Raw genomic sequence first — 22,838 nt, 5'->3', positions numbered from 1 at the left:
TTCAAAATATTTGTTTATAAATTAAAGAAAATATTAATCTTTCGATAAAAGACTATTGTTCAGGGCCACTTTCGTTATAAATGACTTTTTTTTTTAAAATTCAGAACGAAAAATGCACAGTGTGCAATTTCAATTATTTCTATATTTTTCTGCATTAGAACTTGGATCAATAAAAAGCCTTTTTGCAAATATCAATACTCTGCACGTTTTCCTTTTAATCCTAAAATCTTTTATATAAAGAATCAAGCTTACTCAAAATTACAGTGATTTTATATCTTTTGCTTCATTTTGTTTAGCTGAATGGCTAGAAGGTATTTGTTGCAAGACTTACTCAGATGTTAACTGCTTTATATTGATTAAAGAAAGATTAGAAACAACCTTTTTATTTTTCGGTTAATTTAGCACAATTTTTTTCTTCTAATTAGCGCACTATTATTATGTTCGAATGACTAGCAATTCTCATTATTTTAGTATACTGAATAAAACAATAAAGGAAAAATAACATGGTTTGTCTCGTATCCTGAATGACCAATCCTTTACAAAGTTTCAAACTGTGAGTTTTTTTCTTTATTTTAATATAATATTTGCACAGCTAAATTTGTCTTAGAATTAAACAGTAACAATATGAATTAAGATCTTATACTGCAGGGTTCAAAATATATCTATAACCTTCAATATTAGGTGATGAACTTAAATAATTAAATTTTGTTCAAAACTCTTTCAATAGGGAATACCAGGATAATAATTTTCTATATAACTTTAAAACTTTATCCGAAAGCTTTCCATAAAATTTTCAAAAGTAAAATTAAACTGGAGAAAAAAACAATTTTGAACTCCTGCACTTTGCAGATTGAGAAACTATTATAATTCTTTTTATAAATGTATGATGAATACACAGTAAGCCTCTACATGACACAACATAAACACACGTACCTCCAACATGATGTTACAGATATTCTGTATACAGGCTGTAATGGCGTCTGCTGTGCCTGACACTGTCACAGCTCTCTCTGTGGAATTCGGTAACATTTCTGATGCTACCTGTATCTGTGCACCTGTTGTCTGGAAATGGAAATTGAATTTAATGAATTATTAAAATTATTATGGCTTTTTTAACTTTCATTTAGAAAGATTTTCATGCTTTTTTTCATTTGGTTTGTATAGTACTGACTATTATGAAGAGAATTGTTCTGTATAATAAACCTAAAAAATCCACTCAACATAGGACTTTTAAGTTGTCAGGTTCAAAATTTGAGGTCCTAAAAGGCATCATAATCTACTTTACAGGACAAATTGATAAAGCAGTTCAGTAAAATTTTAAAGAAAATTGTCTTTAGTGAACTTCTACATGTATAGCTATGATGAAACAAAATTTAGCCTTCTGTCAACCATTTTGAATCAGGTTCAACAAGATTATCTTCAGAATTTGGGCCATTTTTGCTAACCAACCTTTAGATTATAGAAACCTATCAAGTAAAGAGCCTGGCATTAAAAACCACACACAAAGACAGATATGCTTATACTAAAAGATGTCACTCAATCCAAAAGAATCTACAAATCAACATGTTTTAGTACCTGTTATAAAAAGGGTTACTACCAACTTAAACCTACAGAACCAAGTGAAAGTCAGATATGTCTACCTCTTAAGAAATAGTTTATATAAAGGAAACAGGGAGTAAAGCAGCTTAACCACAATACCTTAGGGATCATAAAGACCTTTATGTGTATCCTTAACATAAACTCAAGTCAAATATGTTTGCAGTTTAGTAATCAAAGTATTGTAAATTCCATTGACATAGTTCTATTTGTTTTGACCCTGTTTATTTTTCCAGCGCCCAAAGTGAATGCAGACCATAATTATTAAGTGTACACAAGAAGTTATAATAATTACTACAATGTGCTAACAAAAACATGACAAGATGATAGACATATTGCATTCATTAATAGGTTTATATTTGAGGGAGTCCATCAAAATATTAGCCGTTCTATAAATACACATTGGCAACCTTCTCTGCCAAAAGTATGACAGATCCATAACCAAGGAATCTAACACCCTCACATCTGATCATTAAATAATTGTGTAAATTAACAACACATGCTTCCACTTAAGCAATGGCTGATGCTCACAAGAGAAATGACATAATTTTAGTCTTTAAATCACTAAGCAAGTCATCAAAGGTTATGCTTTTTCTAAAACTATCATCTTTGTTGATAAGATAGATGGCATACATATATTCCTAATGGTTGGGAATTCCCTACTTTTGTTTACTGTAAAACTAAAAGTATAAGTATACAAAAGGAGATGAGGTATGATTGCCAATGAGACAACTGTCAACCACAGACCTGTGAGACCAGAGGACATGGATTGATCTCAAACATCAGCAATAAAAAGACCAGTCCATGTTATTTGACTGCTATTTAGTATTGACCTTTCCTTTAGCCCTTCGACAAAACAGTCATACCCTTAACAGATTGGTAATGTTTTACAACTTTGTATGAAACCAAACAACACATTTAGGAGTTTCAAACAACAATTATCTGCCATAAAAACCATTTTTCATTCAATAATATCCAAATATTTTACATGCTTTCTTCTCTTCAACTGATTTACATTCCCACAACTAAGAGACAACCTAAACAGATTTTTGGAATACTTTACTATTATGTTGAACAAAAAATGCACATTAATGTAACAAGTCATTAGTAGTCTATTACTCAAACAGGTAAAACTGCAGCATATAGGTGTAATTAGAACATACATTCGTTAAGACCTATCAGGTAAAACTGCAGCATATAGGTGTAATTAGAACATACATTCGTTAAGACCTATCAGGTAAAACTGCAGCATATAGGTGTAATTAGAACATACATTCGTTAAGACCTATCAGGTAAAACTGCAGCATATAGGTGTAATTAGAACATACATTCGTTAAGACCTATCAGGTAAAACTGCAGCATATAGGTGTAATTAGAACATACATTCGTTAAGACCTATCAGGTAAAACTGCAGCATATAGGTGTAATTAGAACATACATTCGTTAAGACCTATCAGGTAAAACTGCAGCATATAGGTGTAATTAGAACATACATTCGTTAAGACCTATCAGGTAAAACTGCAGCATATAGGTGTAATTAGAACATACATTCGTTAAGACCTATCAGGTAAAACTGCAGCATATAGGTGTAATTAGAACATACATTCGTTAAGACCTATCAGGTAAAACTGCAGCATATAGGTGTAATTAGAACATACATTCGTTAAGACCTATCAGGTAAAACTGCAGCATATAGGTGTAATTAGAACATACATTCGTTAAGACCTATCAGGTAAAACTGCAGCATATAGGTGTAATTAGAACATACATTCGTTAAGAACTATCAGGTAAAACTGCAGCATATAGAGGTGTAATTAGAACATACATTTGTTAAGAACTATCAGACAAAATTACACTAATTCCTGACAATGAAGCTTCCCAGACTTATCATTTACTTATCCGATTGTCCTATTTCATTATGATACAATTACCTATTAAGAATAACTACATTTTGTGGAATAAGAAATTTCACCATTAATTATGACCCAGATTGCAGTTGAGATTCATTTCATTTTTTGAAAAAATTCTTGAAAAAATGCTGCATTTATTTGTTGCAATTTTAGTTAACCCAAATACCAACCCTTCAAATATTTGTTAAAACAGATACTAAAATCACCAAAGTATCAGACCAATTAAACATAATTTGCATAATAAATTAATAATTTCAAATATAACTTTTAGTTAATCATTAATAGTGACTAATATTATGTTTAAGACGGTGTTCAAGACAGGAATATAAGAATCACCACAAAACATCAAGTGAACCATAAATAGTACTGTAAATTCAGAAATTATTGCGAGGTTTTTATTATTGCGAATAATGCGACTGAGTTGTAAACGCAATAATTAAAACTCGCATTTTGTAATTTTTTAACTGAATTAAGCATGACTTTTCTCAAAATCGTAAAAATTAAAATCGCATTCAAGTGTAAAATAACAAAATCGCAATAATAAATGCACGCAATAATTTCTGAATTTACAGTAACCACTAGAGGGCACTACAGTAGTTCTGCCAACTTATCATATAGAGCTTAAGATTGATGAATTGATTTTTGGTGTTTAACCATCTTTCACCACTATTGGATTAGCCTCTATATTATGGATTAGAAGTAAAAAGTAAAATAACAAAAATAGCAAAGTCTAAGGAAAGTCCCTAATCGAAAGCATATCAGAAGCTCAAACACATCAAATTTGTCATGTAGAATGGGTTTCATAGCTAGCTAACATCTCACTTGTTAACAGTAGAAGAGCAATCATTACACTTTCTGTATTAGCAAGTTACTGCCATGGCAGGGAAATCTTTACAAGTCACTTGTTATTTTCCATTCATAAAGACTAAACACAAAGATATGATTCAGCTATCATCTCAATCAGCTAGACAACAACCCCACAGCTATCATCTTAATCAGCTAGACAACACCCCCAATATTTGTAATGATAAGTCTTATCTGTCTTGTAGTCTAAGATAGAGGTGCTAATTTGTCTTACTGTTACTTTCATGTTGTATACTTATATATTTACATCTGGTGAGAAAGATTTGTAATAAAATTAGCCCAAAACAAAGTGTCTTAATAAAATGACGAGATATAGCATATTTCTACATATGTTTACTTGTCAAGGGAAGAATCAGAGGAAAGTTAACATGGGTGTGCTCCCTCCTCTCTTCTAGTGATAATGCCTTGATATTAAGAGTGTCCTTATGGCAGAAAATTGTGGAAAATATAGTTCAAATAACAAAGCTGATTAATAACTGATTTTCAGAATTACAAAAAAAAAACAATCCACCAAATTCTACCCATTTGTAGTCATGTAACCTTGAAAACAATATACATAGCAATTACGAATTAAAAATATGACAATCAACCAAATGACCTTGAAAGCTTTAGACAAAGCAGAGTACAAATTTTATAATCAACCAAATTCTCCCAACCATATTCTTACTGGGAGTTTAATTTTATGGTTGAACCTCTCTGCATGGAAATACTTAGCAGGATCCAAGTGACCATCTTTAATGGAAACATAAGTGGGGATTTCCCCGATGTCACATCAGATCTATCTATGCCAACACAGCACATGGTTTGTGTTAGAGAGATAGAAAGAGAATTTAATGGCAGTGCCAAAAATAATAATCAGGTAATGACAAAGACCTTCAAGTGTGATAATTAAGTTAGTCTGTCATTATTTGTCCAGGAGAACATAAACCTTTCTTACATAGAAATAATAGCAGTATTAATTATCATACTAATATTACCAACCCTCAGTGCATATAGACTCTTTCTCACTAGAAAAAGTCTGCTTCATATTGTTGTCGCTTTGACACATTCCCCGACCATAGCAGACAACAGCCAAAAGGCCACCAAAAAAATTGCAGCAACTTTTTCTTTGAATAAAATATTTTATACACCACTTTTTTTTTCTTTTAAATATTGAAAATAACTGAAAATAGGAAACAACCATTTAAGAAGCTCAACACAGTAAGCCCCCCCCCCCTGATTTCAATGTATAACCTTTGACATCACTACCTTTTCCTATAGCCTTCAACAATGAGCAAAACTTATACTGTGAAACAAATAAAATAAGAAAACCAACAACTTGATTGATGCCAAAACAATATTGGAAATACAAATCTGACAGACAGCAAACAATGACAGAAATGAAGACAAGTAAATCAAAAATCTTTTAAAGGTTGCGATTTGACTTTTCCGAGTGTTGTGTACTGGATTAAAAGACAATAAATTACTACTCTTTTGACCTCTCTGCACTCAGTGTTCTGGATCTAATTATGAGAGGTCATAATTAATAGAGTGGTGTACCAATAATAATAGAAAGAGAGAAAATCACTTAACGAATCATGATGGAAAAAATGTCATAATATTGCCATTATATTAATTCATTATCCTACGATCCAATGCTTCAAATTAACCCTATGAATAATAAGATTATCTTTACTGTGGGGTAAAATCATATTTTTTGCCTAATAAATCCTGACCTCCAATGATAAAATTGAGAAAGGAAATGGTGGATATGTCAAAGCGACAACCACCCAACCATAGAGCAAACAACAGCCGAAGGCAACCAATGGGTCTTCAATGTAGCAAGAACTAAAAACGAATTCAATAAAATTTTCAGAAAAATCAAAGCACTGAAAGTACTTGACATTCTTTGGTGAATGAATGTCTATACTACAAAGTTGTAAACAGACTCTTGTCTTCTCTTCTTTTTCTACTTACCTGCTTCTACACCAGATGATTATTATTTGAGTAGTTTAATCCTGTTTAAAAATAAAAACAAATTGACAACGTATATTAATACACAATAAAAATGTTTTAAACAGGAGACATACCTCCCTAATTTCCTTAATTTTGGAGCCACCTTTGCCAATCAGTGATCCACACTGACTAGCAGGCACAACCAATCGTAATGTAACGGGGGGTTTAGGCACTGTTGGTGTATTCTGTAAGTCCTGTAAAACAAAGGCATTCTGTAAATCCTGGAAAATACAAAAGGGACACACAATAAATGACATGCTCCAACAAAACAAATCATGCACAAAACTAAAATCTAAAATACAAACAATACAATATAGTGCTCATTTAATGTCACTCAAATAATATACAATGTCAATATTTCATATGATGAAAAATTCAACTGAATAAATGCAGTGTTTGTCAAAACATTGATGAAAACTATTTAATGGTAAATCATGATCTAATTTATGTTGTTTTTTTTTTATACATGCACTATATTGTAAACAATATCTAAAAAGGTCAATAATGAAACTTGTGATACCATGTTAACTGAATTTCAATTTTTATTGTTTCCAAAAAAAAAAAAACATCAGGGAACTTTGAGATGTTTTGACCTTTTTTGAGGTGCAAAACATCTAGAAGAAAGTTTTAATTTACATTTATAAAAGCATTTACTTTCACCATACAAGATAAAATGCATAAATATAATACAACCTTTTTCTCTCTCCAAATATGGGATAATGATATCACAAAGCAACCCATGACCAATTTAAACGATTAAAACATACAATGTACCATAATGGTAAAGGTATGGAAGTAATGAGGTAGTGTTTGTGTGTAAGCAATGTATGGTGTTCCTAAATAACCAGGAGGATTGTATGTACGCATGTATTGAATAGATGGATAGTGGAAGCTTTCTGGTGGAATTCCAAGATACCCAATATAACAAACACATTAATTAACAGTATTGTATATAATAGTAATATAAATTCTTATGCATATAATTATCTAACTGTATATTTTTCAAACATATATTTGATAAAATTACACAAAGTTACATAATAGTTGAAAAATTACTTATTTCTTCTTTAAGCATTTAAAATATACATAAAAATACTTATCAAAATTGAAATATGAAATCTAACAAAAATAACTCATTTGAAATGCATGTATATTTATTTAACAACAAACAAAATGGTGGAATAAGGTGGATAAAAAGCATGCACTGACCATTCAAAACCCATATTTCATTCTTTACAGATGTAAAGTTCATTTTATTGCATGTATTTGTTTTCTCATAAATTGCTGAAACCTTTTTTTGTATCTAAATGTTCTTTAAAAAGTTGTTAAGACATGGGGATGGTGCTAGCACTTAAACACAACTTCTAAAATGGCTTTCTCTTGATCATAAATTGAAGTACCAAAATATGTGTGTATCTAGTTAAGAGCTGTTGTTTATATAATCATATGCTGTACTCAATTACTTCAGCAATGGCAAAATTAAAGACCAAATCAGTTAGGTAAATTGTAATAATGTGTTGTAAACATCACTTCAAGTGAACAATGTGTTATACAACTAATTACAAATATCTTTTAAAGACACAAAGTAGCCCTTTACTAATTTGTATTATACCGAGCTTTATTTTTGCACAAAGTTTTTTTTGTTTTTTCACGCACTTTTTCACTTCTTATATTTGTCGGAGTATGCAGCAGCCGCAAGCAAGGTTCAAATTTAGGAAAATGTAAATGGGAAGCCAGATGTACCAAAAGTTCTAATTACCTTTACCTCATTTTTTGCAAACATCCCGCAGACAGCCTTATTTAAGTAAAATCTTGGGTCTTAAACATGTTCTCTTTTAGTTACAGAATACAACAATATGGGAGACAACTCACAAAAGTGAGATTAATACAACAATATGGGAGACAACTCACAAAAGAGAACCTCACCTCTTCAAACTTTTTACAAATAAATGTGAATGCTTTATTTATACAATCTGTAGTTCCTGTTACCGTGACGATACGTTCTGGACAAGATCCATCTGATATGTTTATTTTAGCACCACTCTGCAATGAAAAAAAGTAAGCATTAACAATAAAGTACTCTAAAAAAATACTCAAGATTCCAATTCCTTTATTCTTTCTCAATGTAAACTGAAAAATCTCCACAAGTAAATTTCCCATAACAATAAAACATTATTAAGTTATTTTCTACTTGTTCTATATTGCTTATTATTATTATTTTTTGTAACTTTTATGTTATATGATGTAAAATAGGTAAAACCTTGTGAAGTCGCGTGATCAAAAGTGAATCTTATTGCAGTTATAATTCTTATTACCAATCATATCGCCCATTTTGTTTCCTATATAGTACTTTTATGATACAACATCACACTTAAGTTTTCATCATTGACGGTTTTTGCCCATGTGCTTTTAATGTTAGTCATTTAACTATTCTTAAATTGCAGAAAAATGTTTTTTATGGTCTTTGTTCTTAGCTTTTATTAAAATGAAAATTAACTAAATGCTATGACGAGAAATTTACATTTTTTTACTATATTTAATTGTTTTGATATAAAGGATATCAACATATTCTACTAATTAAACAATTGACTTACATCTTCCCTGAATTTCTTTATATTATCTCCTTTCTAAAAAAGAAAATTAAGCATTGTATACTGCTGTGTAATCATAAATTTTCATTGGATAACAACTTTCATGGATTTCATGGGTACAGGATAATCATGAATTTCGAATTGTAAATTTTCCTTTGGCTTGTATATAGACTTTGTCAAAACCACAAAATTAAATATTCACAAAAGTGTTAGTTTTCCTTAATCCACAAAAATTGGTAACCAATAAAATAAGAACAGTATTTCCCAGTACGGCTATTATATGTGCTAACTAGATAGTATTATTATTAATTATATCATAAGATGTGTTAAGATATGCCAATGAGATAAATCTCTGCCAGAAACCAAATGACAAATAAGCAGGCTACTATATGCTTGGATCAAAATCCTTATGATATGAAACTGACCATTTCAATCCTATCAGGTTTAAAATAAAGACATGAAAAGACAAATTGAAAAGGTTCCAACTAAGGCTACTTTGTCACCTTATTACAGGTCTTTCAGGTTGTGTTATCCAAATTTGTTTATGAGTATTGCATTTGAAGTATGTTCGAAAGTTTCAGCCATCAACTTGGGATTTGATGGTGGCATTTCTTCAAACACGGTACTGTTTATAAGCTTTAACTTTACGGTTCCATAACAAGGATTGGTAATTTTTGCCATTAAATTCGTCAAGAGTTAATTTGGAGAGTCATCTTAACACAATATCCCCAAACATGGATTGGTACAAAGAGCTTTTTCATCTATGTATGATCAGACCTTTGGTTTTTCCTGTTTGAATGGTTTTACACTAGTCAGTTTTTGGGGCCCTTTATAGCTTGCTGTTCAGAGTGAGCCACAGCGCTGTGTTGAAGACCGTACCTGGACATATGGTTTAATTTTAAAAATTGTGACTTATAATTGGATGAAGAGTTGTCTTATTGGCACTCATACCACATCTTCTTATATCTAAGAACCAAGCCATCGCCAACATATAATATTTGTGATAATGCAAGTTACTTATCAAGTTGACAACTACCTTTTGTACTTCACTTAGAAATAGATTATTAATCAAAGTATAAACTACTGACAATTGATTATAATCAGCTCTGAAACCCCGATTCCTTATTATAGCATAACTGCTCTGTAAAAGACACTTCAAACAACTCCATTAAAACTGAATCAGTGACGAAACCAGCATGGTCTTTTACAATACAGGTAAATTAATTGGAAACAAAATGTCACTTTATTATTGATTGGAAATATACACCTGAAAAGTCAATGACAAGTGGCTCAAGCACAACTTATGATGACAAGTGTTTGTCCATGCTGTCATTCCTTAATTAATGATCCATTCAGCTTAAAGGACATTGATTTCCCACAATCTAGCAGGTGCTTTCTATAATTCAATCTGCAGGCTAGCTATTTACGTCAAATGAAATATATCTTTGAATATTACTGCTAATTCAACAAGTATATTCCTACTCTGATAAAGCAGTGTCTGGTAAAAGAAGTAATTTGATTCCGGTTTAATATAATTTATATGATAGAAAGATATGACGAAATGTGTCAAATTTAATATGACACCTTTCGTCACATTAACATCAGTGTATGAAGGGACTGTAAGAGTGCTGATGAAACACAAAAGGCAATAAATCCATATAGCAATAACGTAAACAAGAAAACCAAAATATGAAAAAATCTTACAATATAAATTAATCACAAGTAATTAAATTAGATTTTCATAACTAGTTTGTAGCTTAGTAGAAGAATACATACAAATAATAAGTTATCAATGGATTTTTAAGGTCTGGAGTGAGGAAAGAAGTTATTTTTTTCTCTAGAATTTCTTGGGTTTTTTTCTTCCAGTATTTTATGGTAAAATAGTTTCGATGTTCATAATTATACCCTGATTTTTTTCTTATTTTACATGTGACCCTGCAGTGAATATGTTCTGCTTCTATAGTACATGCATACCTTTCCTATGATACTGCCCACTTCCTGAAAATAGAAATAAAATACCATAAGTAGAAATCAATTTGTCACAGCAAGATTAATTCAAAATTAAATCATAATTATATTCATATTTTTATTTCATAAGGTTCTTAATGATAGAATACAAATGAAGAGATAGTGTTTCAAAGTTCGTTAGAAAAATCTTCTTAAGACCGGCAGTATTAGTTAAAACTGCTTAAGCTAGCATTATCTGAGGCCTTGTGTGGAACATCAACAAATACAAGAGAAAATATAATGAAGCATCATAAGAAAGATAAGAAAACAGCAATCCAATAGATAGTTCTACTGAGTTGCACACCAGGTACTATTAATTAATCAAAATCATATCATGTTCATTTCACCTCACACAACACAGCCTTATTGATTTGTCAATAATATATATAAACACACATGTTGCCCCCACAATAACAATATTGAGGATTAAGCCTTTCTCTTTTAACTATCTTTGAATTTACTAAGATATAAATCCTAGTAATCAATAACAATATATTCATAGGTAAAACTCTGTGCAACTTTATAAAAGAATTGTTTTCTCTCGCAGGAGTATATTTACATAGGAGCTGACATCTTATGAAGATAATTCTTTATAAATATATTTTTTAATAAATTTTCATTTATTGTTTAGCCCCTGAATGATATGACAAAAAGATGACAATAAAATGTTTTCAAACACAAACAATTGCAAATTCAAAATAGATCTGTATAAACAATAGCTATATAGGTGAAACATTTTTAATCTGCCAAATTCTTGTTTTTACTATAATGCTGCAGTTGACTGTTGGGGCATCATTTCACCAAGACGGAACTGTTAAACAATGTTTATATGTCAATGAGACAGCTACCCATAAACATAACAATTCAAAGAGACACAGATCTGTTAAACAATGTTTATATGTCAATGAGACAGCAACCCATAAACATAACAATTCAAAGAGCCATACAGAAGTCAACACATGGCTTATCACAAAAACAAAGAGCCTGGTAATAATTTAAGGAAATACATCCATAAAATATTAGATATCAATTCTACTCCTCAAAAAACTAAATCTTAACATTTAATGATAGTTCCAGCATATTCTAAAATTCAACTCATTCTTACATGTGCCTAGAAATCAGTTGATAAAAGCCAGTATATAAAATGTCGGTTATTTCAATTTTAACAAGTATTCCAGACGTAACAATTGAAAATTATCTATCTCGATTCTCAGGGGTGACTTTTTACCTTTATTAGAAAATCCTACTGTTTGACACTGATTATAGTCTAGGGAACATTTGGTGATATCCAGGCATTGGGTTCATCGATTTTAATGCGTTTCATACGAAAGTCAGATCAAAACTTTTTTTTTTTCTTATTTTTTGGTTAAAAAATAAATAAATTTTGGTCTTCACCATGTCAATGCAATTTGTCCATTGTTATAATGTTAAAATTAGAAATATCAAGGATTTTAATTAAATTATAATAAACAAATAAAATTCAGTATCTATTTTCGTTTTTCTGCCAATTTTACCTTACATTCAATATAAAATCAAAATTTGAAGAAAAAAAAAACCTCTTACTGTATTTACACGAAAATCTTGTTTATTTATATTTTGACAACTCCATCTAATACTTTTAAAACAAATCAATACAAGTCGTTTACATGAAAACAGGAAAATACCTGAGTTAAAGATTTACGTTAAGTAATTATCAAGCTTTTCTCGACCATTCTTTTTTTAACAATACTTGTTTAATTATCAGGATGCCAAAGATAATGGAAATTAATGCCAGCTAAATTCAGTTCATTGATTTTCAGAAATATTAGCTGAAATAGGAACTTGAAACAGGAACTTAAGAACATTAATTTTATGATGAAAAAGATGTTGGACATGAATTTGTCCTAGGTTTAGTGTTCTGGGTCAGAAATCTTCAGACAAAACAGTGCTTACTTGTCAGTTAACTAATTAGAGAAAAAGGCTTTTAGATTGTAGCATGTGCTTTGTATATTTTACATATTTAGACATTTTGACAAAGAAAATTTTCTTATAGGCATTTATTCCCCAAATAACACAACAATATCAGTAATGATAATTATTAATTGCATCTTTTGCCAGTCAAAAAAAAATTAAAATGCAATTCATTTACAGTGTTTCGAGTGGCCAGAAAACATTTTTTTTAAATTTTAAAATAGAGTATTTTGTTACTCATTTATACGTTGATATCTGATCAGGTCCATAAAATTTGCCTACATGAATAATCAACTTAACCTATTGTTATTTATTCTAGTGACATTGTCAGATCTAGGTTACTTGGTTTGATATTAGGTAATTTTAAAAAAAGCAGTGACATAGGCCTACGAGTAGGCTAGTCTCTTGCAATTTTTAAAGGCTTTTATATAGCCAAATATCAGTTTTGTTTGAACATGAATTAGATTCAGCTATGATAGCCACATAATTTTGTCACAAAGTCACAAGAGTTACTCTTCTAATTTTCATTTATCAATTTGACCCTGGACTATAGATTACCATTATCATAAATATTTTGATAAGATGTGTAAAGTTTGTGATTATAAATAAACAAACACTGATTATTTATAACAAATTAAAGTCCAATTGATACCCCAAGTCCACAGTTTAATAGCTGTAATCTATTCTTTCCCATGTTTACTCAGAAGGTTTAATAGTTATTTTTGAATTTCTTGAGTACCTTGGATAATCATCTAGCATCCCTATTTTATCATGTCATTCCGTCATATAAAAGTAGACATGATAATCTATTTCAAAGTCGGGAGTCCCCAAAGATTCAGCTGATGACAAAACCAAATGTACAATTTGAAATAAAAAGACATCAGATCCATATAAGGAACATTAATATTGTAAAATATCGTTAAAGACGACCTCCGTTGGCCTTTAGCGTCTACATCGTAACATTTTCTGATTTAATTGTCGCAAAGCATTGTCTCCATGTTAATATTGCAAAAGGGAAAAAAATAATGTGAGAAATATTTCTATCAGAAACGTTGGTTTCTTTTGGAAAATGGCAGCAAGAAATCACATCTGATCTTGAGGCTATTCATATTCATTACGGAGAAAAAAGTAAGAACAACAGAATCTGTTTTAAACTAACGTCAATCCATCAAAGCTCAACAAAAGAAATGTTGTTGTCAACGGATGCCTTTAATGACCATTTCTTTACTAACTAATGAAGAAATCAGAAAGAAGGTTATTCTTTAAAAATATAAATCATCAAGATAATCAAAGGGATTCAGGTTACTACAATAGCTCAAAGTATAATATAATGTTGGGATTCACGTTATTATAATAGCTCAAGAAAAATATAGTGTTGGCATTTTTGTTGTTTTCAAAGACTTCTAGAGCAGTGTATTCCAAGAATACTGAATTTGACATGCAATCTAATATTGCCTTTTCTCAAGAGAATTTTCCAGGATGCCATTTTTGATTTCGGCTTAAATTAAATGGTTGAAATTATCTTTTACAAACACAATACTGCAGCAATTGTTTTTCATTTTGATTTTGCTTTCCACATTTACTTTAAAATATGAAGTATTAATCCAGAACTGGAAATGCAAGGAAAAGACACCAATTCAAAACTATGAAAAATACCCTTAGATGAACCAATCTACATTAGAAGTGTAGGCTGTCTCCAAACTTTGAAATTCGTCCAACAAAATCAAAATTTCACATAACTGCTATAATGTCTAAATAAGATAACAAAGAACGTTACCATCTGATTTAACTAACAGAAGAAAGCCCAGAAATGAGCACACCCAGATATGTTCCGTCACCCAAACCTCAGATTTACTTAACCACAAGATCAAACTTCAGATACCACAATATAATTGCTCCAAACCTCTGAAATATGCACTTCAATAGACTCAAACCTTAGATAGCCCCAAGATTAAATCTCCATCAAAATTAGACAAGATAAAAAATATAATCCTTCGTTGCAGCATGAAGCATGAACCCTTTAGTGTTAAATTTACCACATAAATCACAGATGATCTTAATTATCACAAGTACTTCTATCTCTATGTAAAATTCCTCTACAATAACATTAATGATGCAAATAATACTTGGCAATATCACACGCTTTCTGTGCAATCTTGCTTTTTATCAATGATTTTTTGTTATTTTGATCCCCTCCTTTTTTCCTTGTTTTTATCCTCCTTTCAACAATGTTCAAGTTGTAACATTTTTAATAAATTTGCATTTAAAAATTATAAGAGCACAGCAAGACAAAGTAAAGTAATAAGATATCATCACAAACTAGTAATTTACAATGAAAGTAAGGGAGATAATTTAAAATTCTGTTCGTGAATTGGAAGCTTTTTCAACATGAATATCATGCCATGAATGTATGGAGCACATTTGCAGTCATATTTGTTATGACCATTTTATATAACAAGCATGTCACACCAAGTACGTTTTTTAAAATGCATATGAAAAATGTTTCATTTTCTGTCAAGCCTGTTAAAGACTGCAAAATTTGTGTAAGTACTAACCTTTCCCTGCATAATCATTCGGACTGTAAGCATCGTGGGTGGGGAATTGTCGTTCTGGACCATGTTGTTAATATCTGTGGCCATGTCACAACACAAAGTTAGGGGGGATAGGTACGGTTTATAGTCCGTACAGGGTTGTTTCTACTGGTAACACTACTGTCTCCGTGGTTCTACAATGCTATCTGCAAAGAGAAAAGAATAATTACATTAGTTTGCATCAATAAATTAGCAAAATTGTAGTTTTGCCTGAAAACAAAATGCACCATGCTTTTGATTCATTTCTTTTTCTTACACACTTCAAACTATTCTTGGCTATTCTATATTTACTTATTTGTGCCATATCTAAGCTATCCAAAATGACTTGAAGCTAACCAAACTTCAACACTAAATCATGACAGGCACAATGGATATTCAACAATTCTTGAAAATATTAAAACCTTCCTCAATTTGCAACTAGAAAAAAACCATGACAAGCACAATAGAAATACAACAATCAGTTATCCAATGAATTCTTGAAAATAATGAAACTTATTCAATATTGTCTGTCAGGTTACAAATGTATGTCAAATTTTAGCTGTTTAAAACACTAAACATATGCTGCTCACATTGAGATATTCCAAGATTCATTTGGAATGAGATTTCTTTCTTATGTGAAGAACATATGTAAATAAATTTTACGAGTTTAATGAAAAGATGATGTTTTTCATTGTAAAATGACACTTTGTAAATATACAAAATCAAATCAATTTATACACCAACATATACTAACATGTTTAATTATCTCTTAGTTGTATATAAAAATATGTAAATCTTTTAAAACTCTTGCACTAATGTCTTTAAAGTTCAAATCAAGCTAGAAGTTGCGTTATAAACACCATAGAATGTTGTCACCTAAGTTTAAATAGACTTACTGCAAATGAATATACAGTCAAATCAAGCAACATCAAAAAATAAACTTTGAAGACGTAAGCTGAACACATGTGACATTGAATAGTTTAATACGGTGAACTGAGACGTAAAATTCTTAAGAAAATCTGTTTCTGAATATATTTGTAACATTTGGTGGGACAGTTAACTTTCTATTTTCCACAAATAGTTATTGAATTTATGTATCACAAAATTGTTTTGAAAGTCAATACTAATGGATACATTTCTTTGCTCGTATAATTAAGGAAAGTCGTCTTTGACTTTGTAACCTTTTCTAGCCTTTTGATGATTTTTATTTGAACTTGCTGAGTTCTATACATGTGTATATAAAATATTTCTGTAATTTTCAATATTGTAACACATATATGTATAACTGTGATTTACACAGTTGAGCATCATACTAGGGATTTTGAAAACCCCATTGAAATAGTACAAGCACCTGTCTATTTCTACTATCACAGTACATAAGTCCTTTTTCTCACCTTTATGAAAAGAAAATCCTTACCTGATATCATGTAATAAAGAAATATTTTCAATAAATAACTGATCCTTCTAGTTTTCTCATTGCCGTTCGTAACAGCTTGACAATTCAATGTCACAACTCTTTCTTATTAATATAATCTAAGCCTACCTTGAGTCAAAACACGAAAATACAGAAAAATCCAATAAACTATAAATCCAAGACTAAATCCTAAACAATCCAGTTATTAATATTTCACAAACACACTATCATAATCTATGTGAATACCCTTAATAGATGTGGTGTTGTCAACAGTCAGCTGATAACTAAAGAAAGCCTGAGGACACACCCCCTCTAGGTCAGTCCCAATTAACACCAAGGTATTACATATCATGGCCCTGTGCTGCCCTACCACTCTCCATTACATGTCTCTGCATGATATTAGCTAATTAATTAATGCAAGCTTTGGTTTTTCTCCTAATTTCATAACTAATTAGTATGCAATATGGGTAGATTGAGGAACAATGAGGGAAATCAAATCTGTTTCAAAGATGGCATTGGTTTTTATCCTCAAATTAATATACAAAACAAATTTACCTCTTATATTCATTTTCATTAATATCACTTAATGTTTTCTATGAATTGAAAAAAAAAATATTGAAATTTACCTTGTAAATAAATTCTCTAAAATCATAACATAACTTACAGGTTTTCTTTAAATACAGAAAATTTCATATAATCATATATAACAGTTTATCAACAAAACACCTAATTAGTTGATTATCAAGTTGTGACACAATTAAAACTGTTAAGAATTAAAACAATTTTGACAAGATCTTTATATGACACTGTTTATTTTAGGAGAAATTGCATATTCAATATGTTTAATGCCAATCTTGACACTTTCCCTGTTGGGATCTGTTAAGTACACACAATCTAAATTTTCAAGAAAGTTAGATGGAAAATATGTTTTTCATGATGCTTATGCAATTCAATTACCATGTGAAGTTATTTGCATCATGATAAAGACACATTTAAATAAATACTTACATATTTCTGATGTGCATTCTCTATAATCAACGATGAGAACATAAGTCCATTAATTACTTCACTTATGCATGCAATTAAACTATTAATGAGTACGGACACACACATGTAATTAAACTATTAATAAGTACGGACACACCACAGGATTACTCCTGATTTTCCAAACAAACAATAGCCCCTGATTGTATGAGGGCTGATATGATTAACTGACTTCTTATGTAAACTTGTGAATATATATTCATAAATCCAAGGAAATTTATTGACATAACTGGGGAAGATTATAGTTAATCCAGGGATAAGCTGTTTTTCTCAACAGGCGATATTTAAATATTTGGTATCACACATGTCTTTTTGCAATGTAAATATATACTGCTTGATTTGTTTTATTGTAAACGTTGAAGAATAATAAATGAACCGTTAGTTTACATTTCCACCAAATAATAATTGAATAATGCAGAAAGCCTGAATATATGATTTTCTTAGGATTCCATTATTTGTGATAAAATTAAAACAACTAAGTTTCGGTACAAAGACTTAGTATGGCCAATGTTTTTTTTTTTTTTTAAATAAAAAAGAACATTTCAGGTTTCAGCTTCCGGTACTTTTGAAATATGGTAGAATATCTAGGACTTATATATCAACATTTATATGTATAGTGTAACAGTCTTAGACAGTATACAATGCAAAAAGCCAAATTTTAAGAACAATATTTAAAAGTATTGGCCAACGGTATCTTATTTTTAAAATAAAAAACAACATTTCAGGTTTCAGCTTTTGGTACTTTTGAAAAATGGTAGAATATCTAGGACTAATATATCACCATTTATATGTATAGTGTAACAGTCTTAGACAGTATACAAAACAAAAAGCTAAAAGAACAATATTTAAAAGTGACATTTGGCCACATGATTGATAATTTTGTAACAGCAAATACTGTTTCGGAATTTGGGCCATACTCACTGATATTAGCTGTATGGTAAAATTGTCTTGTTGGTTCACCATCCATGTTACCTTTAGCAACCAATGCCAAATTCTGATAGATATCATACCCGTAGCCAGGGTGTTTTTTTTCCGGACAACCCCCCCCCCCCCCTTGAAAACAAATAAGCACTGTTAAAGTCAACGTTCTGTTCGAATTGTGACTGTTTAAGTTGAGTTTGTGAGTCTTAATAACCCCCCATTTGGGTATTCCTGGCTACGGGCCTGGATATGAGCCAAAATATTTACTGAACCACTGTCCTCGGATCATAGACAAGTAAACATGCCAACTCCAGATCTTTAAGCTATACCACTTCTGTCCATGCACAAAGGGATGGTAGAAAACAATGAGGCCCCATTACCTGAGCTTAATTTTTTGAAGGAAATTTGAATGTCTCAAGACCTTTAATATTGTCTTCATATTAAGGTTTGAAAAGACAAGATGGTCATTGTCAATGACTTTTCTGAAGCACTAACTGACCATAATTGTAAAAGTACATTTAACCATTTAATTTGAATATATAAATATCCTTATACCGTAACAAATCTCATTATTTTTCAATCATAGTCAATTCCATGCTAACAAAAATAGAATACTCGATTATATATAATAATGATAGTTCTCTAATTAAAACAAATTAGCGATAAAGGTTCCAAATATTAATATTTGTTACTCAATACAAAAAGAAACATGACATCATGAATGAAACTGTTCAACAGTTATATGAAAAAAAAATCATAAATCCAATATACCGATTTTGCAATCAACGTCAGTTTCATCACAATTAGATTCTATGAAGAAAGTTAATTATTTCATGCGCCTTTATAGCAAACCTAATTGAGAACTGATAATTGGAAAAGAGGTTATCACCCATTTATGACTGATTATAATGGTACACAAAGCACATTGATAATGAGTCCATTTTTCTACAGGTTCATCTACCAACAATAAAGATAAACAAGATACCTATATAATTTTCTGTTATCAAATGTTCAATAATTGCTGACAAAAAAAAAAGCTATGATGTGAGGATAATAAATCTAAAATAATTATCACATGTTCACAATAATTTTATAAAGAATAAATGAGTTGTTTACCATGTTTACTAGAAATCCATATTTCATTTGCCATATTATGTAACGATCAGGAGAGGTAAAAGATGTTTCAATCTGCTATTATAATACTGGCATTTATTAGAAATTAAAATTAACTGCATTTGATACATTTATTCCACATAAGTTGAATATAGCTAAAAATGGACCTTAAATGTCAATGACCAGATGTATCTTAAGTAGACAGCTTGCTAGTCGTGAACCAGGGAGCCTTCAGCTTTCTAAATATTTTAATTGATATAAAAAAAAATTTAGAAATCAGTTTCTTTTTTTAGAAAATTATTTCTCCAGAAACTCTGGCACTTGCAATTAGAAGTTCAAAGAAATTTCAGATTTCTGATAGAAATGAAGACAAAACAGTATCAACTTTATTCTTTCCTTTTAAAAGACCTGAGAACTTATTTGTCAGTGCAGAAAATTCTTGTCAACAACATCAAAAACACTGTAACCACAGGAACCGTTGTTGTATTCTTCTTAAGTAAACATATAAAAGTAAAGGATCTTATTTAAGGAGACCAATATAAAATACGGGAGAGTGTCATTTGACACGTAAACTTTAAGATTCTCTAATGAAGATGAGTTTTTTATGCTACCTTTGTCAAAGGCACATACATTATTAATGTCCCCATCTTCTTTTGGAATACGAGGAAATTGAACAGTTATTACCGAAGGAAGTCATTTCAGGGAAGAACAGGGACCTTTAATGGTTTAATAATTTCTCTGCCTTTATTCTGGCGAAGGATACAATGGCTTTATTAATAGTTGTATAGACTAGCGATGAAGGTAATTTTGGACCAAACGTTAATCAATATTTAATTGTTTAAAGCATTTAGAAAATGGATATTGATTAAGCCCTTGCTAATTATGATCAAGCTTATTTAATGTCCTCAATAATTACAACATCCATTTAAGACTCACGTAAGAAATTTAAGAAACAATATTGCCGATATCAATCTGACCGATTTTTTTAGTTCTATCCGTTGATAAATGAGTGGTGCATAAACTTTATGGTAATGTTTTGCTTGGCTAAGATAGTATTTTTTTTTTAATTAAAACTAAAACTAAAGCTTAATTTTCAATCTATTGGTTTTCAATATTTATTTTGAGGTAGTGACATTTAAACAAAATAGCAATTATGTCAGAATGTACTGTGCAGTGGGATGGAGGGTATTTTTTATTGCAATAAGTATAATCAAATATGTTATATAACAATAATAAAGCTATTTTCCAATTTCAACAATTAAACTCTAACTATGACTTTACTTATGTAAGAATAAGGAAACCATGATGGTTACTGCAAAAATCATCTCCCTAAATGATAAAGATGGTAAACAAAGTTTTTTAGTAAAAAGTGCTGATCTCGCATTAGCAATGTTTAAGAGTATTCAAGTCAGAGAGCAATATGTTCAGGATTATTCAATTCAGAGAGCAATATGTTATGAAGTATTCTAGTCCAAGAACAATATGTTCAGGAGTATTATAGTGAAAGAGCAATGTGTTCATGAATATTCAAGTGAGAGAGCAATATGTTCATGAATATTCATAAGAGAGAGCAATATGTTCAGGAGTATTCAAGTCAGAGAGCAATATGTTCAGGAGTATTCAAATGAGAGAGCAATATATTCAGGAGTATTCAAGTGAGAGAGCAATATGTTCAGGAGTATTCATAAGAGAGAGCAATATGTTCAGGAGTATTCATAAGAGAGAGCAATATGTTCAGGAGTATTCATAAGAGAGAGCAATATGTTTAAGAATATTAATAAGAGAGAGCAATATGTTCAGGCGTATTCAAGTCTGAAACTAATACATCCAGGAGTATTCAAGTGAGAGAGCAATATGTTCAGGAGTATTCAAGTTAAAGAGCAATATTCAAGAGTATTCATGTGAGAGAGTAATATGTTCAAGAGTATTTCAAGTGAGAGAGAAACATTCAAGAGTATTCATGTGAGAGAGCAATATTCAAATGCTAATATTATGAAAATCCAAATACAATGTATCTTTAAAGCCAAGGAAAAATACAGCATAAAATGAAATAAGAGAAAAGATTCATTGATACGAAATATGTCAGTTAAGCTATGAATCAAACAATAATTGTTTGGACTGCCTTTCTATCAAAGCAAGCAACTTATCCTAAATGTTCATTTCATGGCATAATTTTTGTATTGAGATGGTAGGTTTCGTATCAATAATTGTCCTTGATCTTTGATCACAGAATATTACAGATACCTTAATGTTTTTTCTCATCTTAATTAACCCTCAGTAGAAAGTAACAATCTGCAGTAATCTTATAGATTTTCTATGAACCAAATTAATTTTCTATCAGTGCTAATTGAATCTTCTCGTAAAACTACATCAAAGAAATCATCTAAAACGTTTACAAAAGAAAACAGAGATTTTAATCTGTGCTCTCATAATCAAAGATGAACTTTAGATGTGACAATTTTTAACATATAATAAACATTTTCTCATCTATCAAAACAATAGAGGAAAGGATTAAATGTTTAGTTTTTTGACTCCAGGATTACCAAACAGAACTTTAATGGTAAATAATATGACATTCACAATGAATTTAATCCTGACAAAGCATATTCACATTTCAAAACTTCTGATCAGCTATGCTCCAAACCAAATATAGAAAAATCTCATTTATCTAAAGCTGAAGAGCAGTAAAACCAAAAAAACACCTCTAAAACCAGGATCAGCTGTGAACTAAATGTAAAAAGAAATGTCTCCTCGTAGACTCATAATGAAGAAAATATACATTTAAACGTTGTATAGCCAGAGGACTGTAATGTGTACTTAAAGGTCAATTAAGATTTATAAAAAATAAAGAGCGAGGAAAAAA

At 30.4% G+C, this 22,838-nt stretch overlaps 1 protein-coding gene across 12 annotated transcripts in view; it reads right to left on the bottom strand.

Annotated features, from left to right (window-relative positions):
- The window catches only part of LOC134708291 (poly(rC)-binding protein 3-like), a 110,836-nt gene that overhangs the window by 16,581 nt on the left and 71,417 nt on the right, over positions 1 to 22,838 (bottom strand). For 5 of the 12 annotated variants that reach the window (XM_063568722.1, XM_063568712.1, XM_063568721.1 and 2 more), the window contains exons 1-7: positions 17,027 to 17,216; positions 15,469 to 15,650; positions 10,931 to 10,954; positions 8,960 to 8,992; positions 8,292 to 8,408; positions 6,440 to 6,586; positions 934 to 1,062 (exon numbers count right to left, since the gene is read on the bottom strand). In XM_063568722.1, the coding sequence (XP_063424792.1) occupies positions 934 to 1,062; positions 6,440 to 6,586; positions 8,292 to 8,408; positions 8,960 to 8,992; positions 10,931 to 10,954; positions 15,469 to 15,552 (534 nt within the window). In that variant the 5' untranslated portion in view covers positions 15,553 to 15,650; positions 17,027 to 17,216. The other 7 variants (XM_063568717.1, XM_063568713.1, XM_063568715.1 and 4 more) reach the window with 4 other exon arrangements.

Source organism: Mytilus trossulus, chromosome 2, assembly GCF_036588685.1.
Source record: "Mytilus trossulus isolate FHL-02 chromosome 2, PNRI_Mtr1.1.1.hap1, whole genome shotgun sequence".
Lineage (NCBI taxonomy): Eukaryota > Metazoa > Mollusca > Bivalvia > Mytilida > Mytilidae > Mytilus > Mytilus trossulus.
Note: the sequence above shows the minus strand (reverse complement) of the source record. Positions and strands in the feature narration are given on the sequence as shown.